The 14,162-nt window shown below is 55.6% G+C and overlaps 1 protein-coding gene across 4 annotated transcripts; it reads left to right on the top strand.

Moving 5' to 3' along the window:
• The first annotated feature begins 36 nt into the window (after window positions 1-36).
• Window positions 37-13,775, top strand: ZNF623 (zinc finger protein 623). 4 transcript variants are annotated; one of them, XM_037048923.1, is made up of 2 exons: window positions 37-116; window positions 10,049-13,775. In XM_037048923.1, exon 2 carries the CDS (start codon window positions 10,125-10,127, stop codon window positions 11,637-11,639), a length of 1,515 nt encoding a protein of 504 aa, XP_036904818.1. In that variant the 5' UTR covers window positions 37-116; window positions 10,049-10,124; the 3' UTR covers window positions 11,640-13,775. The 4 variants fall into 4 exon arrangements, with proteins under 4 accessions (XP_036904818.1, XP_036904817.1, XP_036904815.1 ...); XM_037048922.1 differs by lacking the exon at window positions 37-116 and adding an exon at window positions 3,331-3,443; XM_037048920.1 differs by lacking the exon at window positions 37-116 and adding an exon at window positions 8,755-9,026.
• The last annotated feature ends 387 nt before the right edge of the window (window positions 13,776-14,162 follow it).

The following is a 14,162-nucleotide window of genomic DNA, read 5'->3' on the forward strand; positions in this document are numbered from 1 at the left end:
AGCCTGGGAAATGTAGTCCTCGCCGGCTCTGCATCCGCGCGGCGGGTCCTCGCGGGCTGACCCTGGCGCGATGACTTCAGGATGCCCGGGCCACGACCGCCTTAACCAAGCCGAAGGTACGGGGCATGACCCTGCTGAGGAGGATGCGGGAATACGAGAGGAGAGGCCGCGCGTAGCTGAAGCGCTGTAGTCTTAGTTGGGAGGAACAGCAGTTACCACCCTGCTGTCCCGCTCTTGACTGGGTGGGACCAGGGTCTCGGTGTGCTCGCGCTCTGCACTGCAGGCCCGATGGTGGGCTGGCCACAGGCTTCCAGAAGGAGGGGCCGCAGTCAGAGCTGGCGGCTCGCTGGGCTCCCCTACACTGTCGCCTCCCCGCGGTCCCCTGGCCAAAGGCAGGAAGACCTCAGGAATGCCGAGATTTCAGTGGGTGATCTGGGCACGGAAATGCACAACATTCCCAATACACAACATTCTTTGGCTCCTTCATGCTTGGGCAGCACTAGCCAACTAACTTTCATATCGGCCTTACTACCACTAGCTTATTTCATGTAACTGGTTTTATGTTTAGACCATGTGTTTTCATAGTTTTTAATGTTATTATTGTACATGAAACATTCGTACTATGCAAGCTTATTCTTTGTAGAATAACTGGCTGAAAAAAACAATGTAAATAAAATGCATTCTCTGTGCCCTGGCTGGTGTGGCTTGGTGGATTGAGTGTGGGCTGTGAACCAAAGGGTCACCGGTTCAATTCCCAGTCAGGGTGCACGCCTGGGTTGTGAGCCAGGTCCCCAGCAGGGAGGCGTGCTAGAGGCAACCCCATTTCGATGTTTCTCTCCCTCTCTCCCCCCCACTCGAAAAATAAATAAATAAAATAATTATGTAAAATAAGAAAAAAACCCTGAAAATTCCAGAACCAAATGATGACTAGAATATCCTGGGCTGGTCTTGCTGTGGCGCTGCCCAACTGGCCGTGGGCCATCCTCCTGGGGGGGGGGGCTTTCATTTTTACAGAGACCTGGGGCAGGTCCCAAGCCTTCTCCCTCGCAGCTGCTGCTCTCGAAGCTTAACTGGCTGAGGTCCAAGCTGCCTCACTGTGTAAGTGGGATTTGTGATGGCTTCTGAAGCTTTGTTTCCTGATGAAACTCTTCCAGCATCTTGCACACTAGAACGGCCTTCCCGGGTGTGGAACCGCTGGTGCTGGGCGAGGAGGATGCTGTAGTTGAAGGTCTTTCCCCATTGCTCGCACTGGAAGGGTTTCTTGCCTCTGTGGACCCGTTGGTGGCGGTGCAGCTTCAGTGCGAAGGGCGTGATGGCGTGGCCGCACTCCCCGCACGCGTGAGGCTTATTACCAGTTAATTAAGTCGGGGAGCTGGGTCAGCGCTGCGCTGACCCGGCTGGAGAAGCCGAGCCACGCCATCTGGGCCTGGCCGCTGGTGGTGGCCGCAGAGCAAGAGGGATTTCGAGGCAGGGACCGCAGGGGACATGGAGCCCACAAGCTGGTCCAGATGCTGCCGGGGTCCAGCGGACACCCAAGGTGGGCCCACGTGGTCCAGGAGCCGCATCTGCACTGGACTGAGCGCACGCCCACGAATATCCAGGCCAGAGGACCAGCCAAAGTGTCCTTCCCCTTGTCCACACAGGCCTCATACCCAGCCACCGCTCAGGCCTCGCCCCTTTCTCAATCCTCCCCTAGAGCAGCTCCACAGGCCCAACCTCCCTTTTGTTCACGCGATCGGGCCCCGCCTCTGCGCCGGCTTTGGACCCCGCCTCCCGGGTGTGTGTGTGTGCGCGCGCGCGCGCGCGTGCGCTCAGGCCACGCCCCACACGTTTCTAGACTCCTCTTCCCTCGAATACACGCGCTGAGGTACCCTTCTTTTTTTACCTGCTCTGGCTCATCTGGGATGCTTGCCTCATTGAGGCACGGGGTTTGGGGCGTAAATATTCTGGTTCTGCGTGTCTGGGTAGACTAGGGAATTAACTTGAATAGGTTCTCCTGGAGACTTGTTGAGGGCAGGCTTAAGAACCCTGTGCCAGACGCTCCGGTTCCTAAGACAGCCCACACCCCACCGAAGACTTGGGCAGTGGTGCCCTGAGCCCTTACTGCAGAGGACTTCAAGCAACAAACTCCCGGGCGCCCTTATCCTCCAGGATCTGTGCTTGGCTCTGGCACCGATGTTTTCTTTAAAGAAAAAAGGAGGAGACTGGTCCAGGTGCCAGGAACGTTTGCAGTTGTTTGACCTTGAAACTGACTGGTGTCGGAAACATACTGTTTCCGGGATGAGTCGTTGCTTTCTTCCTTAGCGTGCAGTTGGTCCTGCACGAGGAAGCAGCGGTGCGCAGTGATGAAGACGGACCTTCTTTTTGGCTGCGATCGTCCTGCAGGAGCAGGGTGGGCCCTCACCCAAAACGTGGTTCTCATGTGGACTTGTTCTGATGCCACACACATGCACGTGCGCGCACAAAGAGGGTTCGAGAAGACTTAGTACTTAGGGAAGTGGGCTTTTCAGGGAGCAGCAGACCAGTGCTCGGAGAATGGCCTCGCAGAAAACAGACTGTTTCGGGCGGGAGGGGGGAGGATTGCCACTTTCGGGCAGGAACTAAGAGGGAACAGCCAGGCTTTCTTTTTCTTTTTTTATTCTAATCCTCACCAGAGGATATTTTCATTGATTTTAGAGAGGAAGGGAGAGACACACACACAGAAGCAGCAATCCGTGGCCTCCCGCATGCACCCCATCCGGGCATCAAACCTGCAACCCCTGTGCTGTACAGGACGACGTTCCAACCAACTGAGCCGCGGCTGGGCCAGGGCACAGCCAGGCTTTCTAATCAACTTGCCCAGATGAACGGCCTAGGGAAGGGGAGAAACGAGGCTCCAAAGCCGCCAGCAGTACAGTCACCGTCTAGACAGAGACTATAACGTCTTTACCCAGCAGTTCGTAGCTTCATAGGTTCTCACGTACTAGCGTAGTGTTCATAATGTTTGTACATTTTGCATTACCAAATAATTCCCATTCCTCTTAAGCATGTATATTTGCAGGTCTAGAGGTGCTTGCAGACTAACACTGAGCAGGCACGGGCCTCTGCCGCGACGCCTGAACTGCGCCGGCTTTCAGCCTCGGCACTGACAGCTCACCGGAAACTAGCCCCTCGTTTGCGCTGGAAAACACGCCACGCTCCGGTGTGCCGGGTCCAGGCTGCAACAGCCGCCCACCGCTCACTCCCTCCTCGGCCTCCCGCGCTAGGCCGTAAATCCAGACCGCCGAGAGGTGGGCGGGCCTCTGCACTCCTGCAGCGGAACCGGAAATCCCCAGGGCGGGGCCTGGGGCCGGTTTCCGGCCGCGGTGTGCGGGATGCCTTGCGGGCTTTGTCGGCGGGCCTGCGGGGCCGGCGGCCGGGGCCCTAGGTGCGGCATGGGCCGTCTCCTCGCCGCTGGGCGCCGGGTGAGTGGCGCTGTCCCGGCCGCGGGCCGCGGGCGGGGACTGTAGGGCCCTCCGGTGGGCGGGGCGGAAGGGCCTGTCCCGCTTGGGTGTCCGGGTGCCTGAGCCTCGAGGAGCGGTCTCTAAGCAACCGTCACGGCCCGTCCGGCGGGCTGCCACTCCGGCCCGTGTCCCGCGGCCCGCAGCTTCTCTCCCTAAGGAACGTCATGTCGGTAAATTCCCAGCTCTACTCTCTTGGCTTCTTCCTGGGTTCCAGGAGCACCCACCCAACCCAGGAGCATGGCCTCTAGCCTCCTGCCTCCTGCCTCCTGCCTCCTGCCCCCTGCAGTGGCCTGGGGTAGGGGGTGGGGGCGGGGAGCCCTTCTGTTGCTCCAAACCAGCCTCCACTCCCCGGAGCCCGAGGGAGCTCCGCAAAGGACACTGGGCCCGGGGCCGGGGGCCGGGGCCTTGCGCTGCCTTGTGCTTGGGGAGGTGCAGAGCCGCACCTGCCCCGGCGGATGGAGGTGGACGGGAAGATAAGCTGAATAAGACTTCGTCCCACCTCGGGTCTGAAGGGGAGTTGCCAGGTGGGGAGAGGTGGTCTGTGGTCTGGCCTCGCGGTCCTAGCTCTTTCCTGAAGGTTCCCTGCCCGTAGAGGTCTTCATCAATCCCCGTGGCCATCTCTCCGATGTTAGGGACATCACACAACTGGCTGCATCGTGGTTGTGGGGACCTCAGGGCCTGGGACTCATTTCCCGAGGATGTTAGCTGGAAGCGGGCTTTGAACTCAAGCAGTTTGTCTGCTGAGCTCAGGCTCATAATCAGCCTGCAGCCCTTCCTTTACACTGAGGTCCAGGCTCAGTGAATGTCAGAGGGATCTGAGAGATGAGGTCCAACCAAGTTCTCGGGCATACCTCGCTCCTATCCACAGAGATAGACGTTTTGTCCCTGTTGTGGCTGTAACATTGTAACAGCATCTTAATCCTAGCGATAACCATATTACCCCTTTTATGGGAGATGCAAAGAGAGACTGGGGGGGGGGGGGTTGGTTGTTTTTCCACAAGCTACACACGCACCCCAGGACTGACTCCTGGACGGATCATGGCAGGTTTCTGACTCTCCTGGAAAGGTCTGGGGAAGGACAGGCGGAGGGAGCAGAGCTCAGAAGGCCCAGAGGGCATTCAGGAGCCAGAGATGAGATGGAAGCGGTGGTCCTGGAAGTAGCTGACCCAGCACAGGGCAGAACTCCTTGGGAGCAGTTCAAGGAGCTGTCAGGCATGTGCAGTGCTGTCTCTGGTCATGGAAGATGACAGGTGAAGGGACACTGGACTTGTCAGGAGAGAAGATTGTTGGCACCCTTGGGCAGAGCTGGGGAGCAGAAGCCAAACAGGTAGGGTGGGGTGGCAGGAGGAGACCATGCCAACAGCCAGTGTGGCCCTGAGCAGTCACCACTCTGAACCTCATATGGCTGTGGGGAGTATGCAAGAAAGCAAGGGACGCGCAGGCCAGGCCCTCCATCCCCTGCCTCGTGCAGGGATGGGAGCTCACTTTGTGGACCTGGTGGATGGGCAGGCTCCTGTGCAGTTTCCCCAGGAGCCCCAGTCCATGTGACGCCGGGGCCCTGCTGCTTTTATTGTTTGACTCGGGGCTGAAGCAAACCTTTCTGCTTCCTTCCTTTAGGCCACAAGGGACCTTGGGGCCCCCCCGGACCTAATGCCCCTTTACTGTGGGACACGAGAACAGTTTCTAGTGCCCCCCATAAGTCTCTCGGGGCTGCTCCCAGGTTCACCTCCTGCTTCGTTTGCAGCATGGGGACCACCCGCCCCTCCATACCAACTGTGCGTGGAGACAATGCACGTTATGTGTTACCCCGCAAGTTCTCTACGTTATAACAGGAGGGCAGGCCATGTTAGCCCTGTACCTCATGGGACCAGAAGTCTGGTTCACTGTCACTTCCTTCTGTTCATGTTGTTTTTACCGTTTTAGATTTTTATCTTATGTTTAGAGAGAGGGGAAGGGGGGAGAGATAAGGAGGGAAACATTGATGTGCAAAAGAAACATCAGTCATTTGCATCTTACACATCCCCAACTTGGGACCTGGCCCACAACCCAGGCATGTGCCCTGACTGGGAATCCAGCCATGACCTTTTGGTTCATGGGATGATATGCAACCCACTGAGCCATGCCAGTCAGGGCAAGATTGCTAATTTTTAGGTAAATGTTTATGCAAAGCAAGGTATATTTAACTTTGAAAACTTCCTCTGAATTTAAAAAATTATGAAAATAACAGGCACATACATGTACCTGAAGATGTATTCTTTTTTAAAAGAAATATTTATTTTAAACAGAGGGGAAGGGAGAGAAACATCGAAGTGTGGTTGCTTCTCTCACACCCCCTACTGGGGACCTCGCCCGCAACCCAGGCTTTTACCCTGACTGGGAGTCACACTGGCGGCCTTTTGGTTTTCAGTCCAACACTCACCCCACTGAGCCGCACCAGCCAGGTCATATTCCCTTTTTTAAATTAAGAAAAAAATAACAAGGCTTAAAATGTAAGCTTACTTTTAAAAACTTTTATTTATTGACTTTAGTGAGAGGAAGAAGAGAGAAACATCAACTTGTTCTACTTATTCCTGCATTCATTAGTTGATTCTTGTATGTGCCCTGACTGGGGATCAAACCTGCAACATTGGTGTATTGAGACGATGCTCCAATCAGCTGAGCCCCAAGCCAGGGTGATACACGTTTACCTGAGTACGAATTTCAGCCGATCCAAGCAGTGTCCTGTGTCGGTGACAGAGCCCACCTGGGAAGGGGACCCTTCACAATGGGGCATGGGCACTGGAGGCAGGCAGGCCTGGGTGTGGACCCTAATTCTGCCTCTTGCTGGTTCAGCGACCTTGGGCAGTTGAGTGTCTCAGTCCCCATGTCATTATCTGTGAAGTAAAAGTGACACCTGCCTCATCTGGCTTGGAGGGCGCTCGAGTCGTGCCGGTGTGCCGTAAAGCACTTCGCCTGGTTCAGTACCTGGGGCTTGTGCTTCCTGCCCGCCCCACCCCCGCCCAGTTCCGAACCTGGGAGGCTCCTGGAGAGCTGAGTGCGAGTTAGCCGGCCTTGCACACTCCCAGGAGCACGGGCAGATGTGGCCACTCCTCAGGGATCTGCTCCCCAACACTGCTGGCAGATGTGGGCATTGGACTGAACCCGGGGGAGGAGGCGGAGCGGCGGCGCCCGGGTGCCTCCTGCACCTTGCCCTCCTCCAGACACAGGCGTCCAGTCACCAAGGACTCACTGAGGGCCTGTGACAGTGATGCCACCGACAGTGCCCTGGCCACCCGTCCACGGAATGACTCTGAAGGAGGCCGGGGGGGGGGGGTAGTGGGCCGGTGCCGCGGATGCTGGGCCTTATGGGGCCCGTCTGTCTCGGAGGGTTGTGCGCGTACATGAGTGAGCCAGTGGTGGTTTCCGTGGTGGCCGGCCGTGCACTGCACAGCTAAGGGCACTCGCCTGTTTCCCTGCTGGGGCCTTGCATCGTCTCTTGCTTTATTGTTTGAAATGTCCCACGATATGTAGCTTTTTAACCACTAAAAAGTAAAACAGGATATAAGACTGAGTAATTCTGATTTCATAAAATATGGTGCAGAAAACCAAGGTGAAAGTGTTAACTGGTCATTTTAAAATTTTTTCTCAACTAGCGTAATTTATCTTTATATCTTGAAAGATAACTAGTTAAAAGGAATTCTCATTAAGAGGAGGTTTTTTTCAGCCACGTTGGTGGGCTCTCATCTCAGGGGGGACATCTGCAGTGAGTGCGGTGAGGCAGTGGGACGCGGTGGGGGGGGGGCAGCCTGCTGGTGCGTGCGTGCCTGCAGGCAGCAGCGCCTCTGACGGCCAGGAGGTTTGCTAACCTTTTTTCAGCCTGGGTTCACGTTGCCCTAACAGAGTCCACAACTGCTTCCAACAAGAAACTCACCTTCTCCTGTTCCTGCTTACCACGGGCTGCTGTGCTGCCTCCACGTGTCCTCCTGGCCAGGAGACAGGCCATGTGCACACATACTTCCGTCCCTGTCCCCCTGCTGGAGCTCCGTCATACGGTCAAACTGGCCTCGAGGGACACTAGGACAGTTTGTCATTGGCTGAGCAGCCTTGTGCCCCCTACAGTTCAGGCAGGATTGCTGTCACTTGGGAAGCAGGGATGCTGGGCAGTCTGCGGCCTCTTCCACTCCTGACCCCACGGCCATGGGTGCCTTTCATGCCAGCCAGGCTTGGCTCAGACAGCCCTGGCTTCCCCAGAGAAGCCCTTCCCCATCACCCAGAGAAGGGCTAGGTGGCCAAGGCTGCTACACAGATGTGCCCACCTAGCCAGGGGAAGAGCTCAGACCCACCAGCTGCTGGTCCTTAGCTTGCAGCCGTGTGCTGGCAGGGGCCACCACAGGGCAGCAGTGAAGGGCCTGTGACCCGGCAGTCACGCTGCCAGTGGCACCCCTCCTCCAGGAGACGGGAGGACTCTGCAGCAGAGCCCTTCACAGCCCCTCGCTGTGGACCGCTCGGTTTGGAGCCAGGAAAGGCGGATGGGGGCTGTGGTGGGTCCCCCGAATTGGGGAGGGACTTCTAGAGGCCCATCGAGTATGAGCAGATACCGCTGGGCCAAAAATTGGGAGTCATTTGGGCGGTGGTGATGACTTCACAACCACAGGAACATTCTAGAAAATGCTGAATTGTGCACCTCAAAGTGGTGAGTTCTATGGTGTATGAGATGTGCATCAATAAAAAAATGGGCCCTGGCTGGCAGGGCCCAGTGGATTGAGCTCTGGCCCGAGAACCAGAAGGTTGCCAGTTCAAGTTCCAGTCAGGGAGCACACCTGTGGGGCACACGAGAGGCAGCCACACACTGATGTTTCTCTTCCTCTCTGTCTAAAAATAAATAAAGTCTTTAAAATATATGTATTTTTAAATGGGCACAGCATGCAGAGCAGCAGACAAAAGAGAACAGGCCGTGCGACTCCACGTAAACACGCTTCAGGAATGGGCAGAACCTGCTCACAGCCTTGAAGAGCCGCCTGTGGAGGCGGCCGTTCCCGGCTGGGTGTGTTCTGAGCTCACTGGGTGTGTTCTGAGCTCACTGGGTGTGTTCTGAGCTCACTGGGCTGCGGCCCCAGGCGGACGGCAGTGCTTCCTCGGGGCACGTGCACTCAGCCGGGAGGGCTCTCAGAAGATGAGCTGGGAGAAAGGCAAAACTGGATGGTGGGTCCCGAATGCGTGGCCTGTCCCAAGGCAGGCATTGCTGGGTGAAGGGTTGCTCCGAGGTTCCCAGCCCCGGATGTGCACATCTCCCAGCTGCTATAGGAGCCCTGAGGCAGCAGGGTTTTGTGCGGCTGATCAAAGAAGACAGCAGACAGCAGAGAAGGATCACCAAGTTCCTGCCTGGAAGATGTATGTAGCCCTGAGGAGACAACCGCCAGCAAGGAACTTGACACAGTCTCTCGTTCTGCCAACAATCTGTGTGGAAATGGGACTTCCCAGAGAGTCCAGATGCCTGGGGGACATGTGGGGCTCAGTCCCCATCGTGCTGGGCTGGACTTGTGACCTGCAGCACTGAGGCGACAGGTGTGTGCTACTTTCTGTTCCTCCACCTGTGGTGTGTTGATACACGGCGACAGGTAACTCCGTGGGGACTGCCCAGGACAGGGCATGGCCTTGGGGGCTGCAGGCTCCTGCTGGGAGGCAGCTCCCAGGGCGAGGATTCCAGAGCTACAGGGAGGGCATCCCTCGGACACCCTGGAGCCCTGCTGTGGGTCAGTGCTGTTTCTGAACTTCACACGGATGGAGTCAGATGCTGTGAACCCCGTGCCTGGCGTCTCTGCACTGTGACAGTGCATGTCTCTCCGTGTACCTGGTGCCCTTGTGCTCCCGGGCAGGGGGGGGGGGTGCAGCTCTGCCTCCTCGCTGTGTGCCACACCCCCTCTGGCTGTGCAGGGCAGGCTCAGTGTCATCGAGCAGACGAGAGCGGTGGCTCTGGTGCTCAGTGGGGGTGTTTGCCATAGGCTGGATCAGGAGCACTTGGACCCAGGCCACAGGGAGGGTGGTCTCCTAGGAGAGGCAGAGCATTGGAGAAGCTGCTGCTCAGCAGCGAAGCTGACACAGGAAGCAAGCAGAATTGCACCCGCGCCAGCTTTCCCCACACATCTGTGACAGGAAGAAAAGGGTGGGGGAGTGCAGGTGGCACACAAGAGGATGGTCTGGTTCGTCGGCCCAAGTGAGTGTGGCACCACTGACCGGGGGGCCAGAGCGGGGGAGGACGTGAAAGAACGAGGGACAGTAGAGCAGTGGTAAGGGTGATAAATTTGTCTTTAGAAACGTGTCTTGATTTTGATAGTCCAAGACATCCCCCATCCACTGGCCGCCTGACCAGTCTGTCCCCTGGAGCTGGGTGTCGGTGCCCAAGGAAGCCTTCCCAGGCTGGGGAGGCTGTCTGCAGGCAAGATGAGCACTGTGGGGGCTGTGTGTTGGGTCACGAGTGTGGACAGAAGACACACTTCCCTCTCTGGATGTGTTTTGTCCCCACCTGCTGCAGCAGATTCCTGTCTGACATTGAGGGGAAAAGGTGATCTTACTCTGTTTTCTTTCAGATTCTCCTGTAGGAACTGGTGATGAGAAGATGACCTGGGAGCCTGAACTTCTAAGGGTGGAAAGCCACACACGACAATGTCAGAAACAGTGATGGAGCCCCCCACCCCCGAGGGGTCTGAGTCTGGGGGGGTCTCTGAACCCGGAGTAGGGGGGCTGTTGAGAACCCTGGACGGGCAGAGCCTCCGGAGCTCCCTGTCACAGGAGCGAGGTCGCAAGCAGGTGGCAGTTACGCACTGGGAGATCCGAACTGGAGAGGCTGCCCAGGTGGGCAGCGACCCAGGCGGAGGCCCAGCCCCAGGCTCCAGCCTTCTTGTGCTTCAGAGAGAGCTTACAGAAGAGGAAGCCCACCCATGCAAGACTTGCGGCAAAAGCTTCCCATTTACTTCGGACCTAGTTAGACATCAGATTTCTCACACTGGGGAGAAGCTGTACAAAGATGACCAGTGTGGGAAAAGCTTCAGCCAGAGCTCCCACCTTGCTGAGCACCAGAACGTTCCCACCGGAGAAAGACTCTATGTGTGTAACGCCTGTGGGAAAGACTTCACTCACTACGCGGACCTCACCGAACACCAGAGAGCACACGTGGGGGGAAAGCCGTTCAGGTGTGCTCAGTGTGGGAAAGCCTTCTGCCACAGCTCGGACCTCACTCGGCACCAGCGCGCTCACACGCGGGAGCGGCCTTTCGAATGCAAAGAATGTGGGAAGGGCTTCAGCCAGAGTTCCTTACTCATCCGACACCAGAGAATTCACACAGGAGAGAGGCCCTACGAATGCAACGAGTGCGGGAAAGCCTTCATCCGGAGCTCCAGCCTCATTCGGCATTATCAGACCCACACGGAAGTGAAGCAGTACGAGTGCGAGGAGTGCGGGAAGGCCTTCCGTCACCGCTCAGACCTCATAGAGCACCGGCGGATCCACACGGGGGAGAGGCCCTTCGAGTGCAGTGAGTGTGGGAAGGCCTTCATTCGGAGCTCCAAGCTCATCCAGCACCAGAGGATCCACACGGGGGAGCGGCCCTACGTCTGCAATGAGTGTGGGAAGCGCTTCAGCCAGACGTCAAACTTTACTCAGCACCAGAGAATCCACACTGGAGAGAAACTCTACGAATGCAACGAGTGTGGGAAAGCTTTCTTTCTGAGTTCCTACCTTATCCGACACCAGAAAATCCACACTGGAGAGAGGGTGTACGAATGTAAGGAGTGTGGGAAGGCCTTTCTGCAGAAAGCTCACCTCACTGAGCACCAGAAAATCCACACGGGGGACAGGCCGTTCGAGTGCAAGGACTGCGGGAAGGCCTTCATCCAGAGCTCCAAGCTGCTCCTCCATCAGATCATCCACACTGGAGAGAAGCCCTACGTGTGCAGTTACTGTGGGAAGGGCTTTATCCAGAGGTCCAACTTCCTTCAGCACCAGAAAATCCACACTGAAGAGAGACCCTATGAATGTAGTGAGTATGGGAAAGACTTCAGTTCTCCTCCGGGCTGTGACAGTAATCAAGGTGTTCACCAAGAAGGGCTCCCCTTGAGTAGGACCCCCATACATTTGAGTGAGAAATCTGGAGGTCCAGGGGTGCGTACCGGTGACTCATAAAGCAATGACTCTCCAACACAGGGAGTGGTGTCAGTCCTCATTCAGTGTCTTTGGACATGTCAGCTTTTCCCAAAGTCACAGGTGGGGCTGCTTTATGCACGGGCTTCTACCCACCATACGTGGCACTGCTGGACTGCTGTCCTCGGCTAGGGGTGCCTGTCTCCGGGAGAGCTGCCTGCTTCCGGGAGAGCTGCCTGCCTGGACTGCTGACTCTGACCTGGAACAGTCTGGGGCCAGGAGCTAGGTCTGGAAAGGGGTTCTGTCTTTGACTGCGCAATTACAGTTCATCCCTAAGTTAAATCCCTTTAAAGGAGAGCTGTTTGTCTGATCTTGTTCCTTTAAAGAGTATGATGTAGCAAATTTTGATCAGAAAGGCAAATTGGGAGAACTCTTTCTCATTTAAAACCAGTTTGGTTCCCCATGGTCCTTAGGACACATTCTAGGCCCCCTCTGCTGCACCCACCCCAAGGCCTTTTGCATCCGGAGCCTCGTCTCTCACCACTGAATCCCTGACACGGAGCTGGCATCCCAGCATCACCAGCTGGCGTTCCCCTTCTCCTGGCTGCCCCTGCCTCCTGGCCCCTGGCCCGTTTGACTGCTCACCTCCCCGTTTCTGCCACTGTATGAGTCAGGACCTGTCCTCGTGCTGCCGCTGGGTTCCCACCTCTGTTACGGCACTTACTTTGGTATGTTTTCTATCTCTGTCATTATTACACTTCTGATTGGAGGACAACTGTCATATCTGATCAATTTGTCCTTGGCGTCTAGCACAGGACAATAAAAAGCAAACCCCAGATCTATGTAAGTGGTGCCTCTCATGTTTTTTGTCCTTCCCGTCCTGCTAGTTCCAAAACTTAGATTTGGTCGTTGTCATCCTGTGATCTACTGGTCTGGAAATAGCTTTGTTCTTAGCCTGGCTGATGTCTCTGCTTTCCCTGAAGCCAGAAGTCTTGGGCGAGGGCCAGCGAGAGCCCAGTGCCCTCGGTTTTGCTGCAGTTAGAGCTCAGCCATGGCCACTTGCCTTTGGGAGCTCAGTCTTCAGTTAGTGCTCTGCGCGTCTTTCTGGCTCACTCTGCTGCACCACGTACCTTCTGTCTCCGCAGTTCCAGGACTGAACTCAACTTCTGCTGTCGCTTTCCCTGCTCTCGGGCCCCTTTTGTCATTTACTTGGAGGTGTATTGACCTGTAAGGACTAGTGCAAAGTCCTGGCCAAACTGACGAGGAAGACGCCCTCCAACCTGAGGTCATTCCAAGTCTGGCGGGGACACTGATCACCACCCAGATGTTCCCCCATGTTCCCAGCTGTGCAGGAGCTCAGGCAAGGAGGGGACTGGTGTGGCAGGGAGGATCTGGGACAGCTTCAGAGAAGTAGCGTTTGAACTGGTCTGCAGTGATAAGTAGACATTTGTCAGCTAGACAAGGAACGAAAGAGGAAGCAAGCAGGAAGAGTCTGCTGCCACTTCCGCCTTCGGTTTGGCTGTTCAGAAGCAGATGAGTTTTAGTACACAACAGGTAACTAGCTAGTAAAACCATTGCCTTTTCTGAACATTAACCAAAATAGCCTCTTTTGAAATTGGGTAGAACAACCTTTTTTCCCCCATGAAAGCATACTTTGAGTTCCTACTAATCCCAGCAGCCCTAGAAGGCTCCGGGCAGTAAATCGTTCACGAAGGGCCTCCAGCCCTGGGTCTGGAAGACGCACGGTTTGACCTGTGGACGTGGGTACCACCAGACCATTCCATCAGAGTTGCTGAGGTCCAGCTTCCACACAGTAGAACACAAACTCCTACTCTACATGGACAGTTTTAACGTCTGCCAGAAGTTCCCTTTTACCCTTTCTCAGCTAATCCCACCCCAGTCCCAAGTGATCACTGTCGGTGTAGATGAGTTCTGCGTGCTCTAGGACTTCATATAAATGGATGCATATAATATGTAATCTTGTGTGTCTGACTTCCTGCATTCGGGCATGTTTTAAAGACTCAACCCATGTACTTACATGTTGCAGTAGCTCTTTCTCCTTCCTGTGTCACATTTGGTTGTGTGGATAAACCACAACTTACTATTCATCTGCCGACAGAAATTTGTTTCCAGTTTGGACTCATGAATAAAACTGCTATGAGCATCTGTGTAAAAGGATTTATTTGGACATACTTTTTATTTCTCTTGGGTAAACGACTAGGACTTAACTGCCGAGTTAGAAGATAACTGCATCTTTAACTTTATAAACAATTGCCGACACTCCCTGACACCGACTGCAGCACTTTACCCCCCCCCCCCGCCCCCATGGCGTGTCCCAGCTCCAGCCGCTCCACATCTTCACCAAATTTAACCCACCGAGTCGGGTACACTGCATCTGTATCTCATGCTGAGCGAGTGCGGACATCTCTCTGCACGCACAGTGCCCTTTGGGACCGACCACCCTTGTGGTGTGTCTGTTCACAGTCTTTGCCCACTTTAAACTGGGTGGTTTGTCTTCTCATTATCAACCTGCAAGTCCCTTTTCTAGATCAGTTTCTTTCCAAA

This window comes from Sturnira hondurensis, unplaced genomic scaffold, assembly GCF_014824575.4.
Source record: "Sturnira hondurensis isolate 20B ecotype Veracruz unplaced genomic scaffold, ASM1482457v3 Scaffold0006413, whole genome shotgun sequence".
Classification (NCBI taxonomy): Eukaryota; Metazoa; Chordata; class Mammalia; order Chiroptera; family Phyllostomidae; genus Sturnira; species Sturnira hondurensis.

Excerpts from the sequence above, each read along its gene's own strand:
- ZNF623 (XM_037048923.1), top strand. The coding sequence starts at position 10,125 with ATGTCAGAAACAGTGATGGAGCCCCCCACCCCCGAGGGGTCTGAGTCT.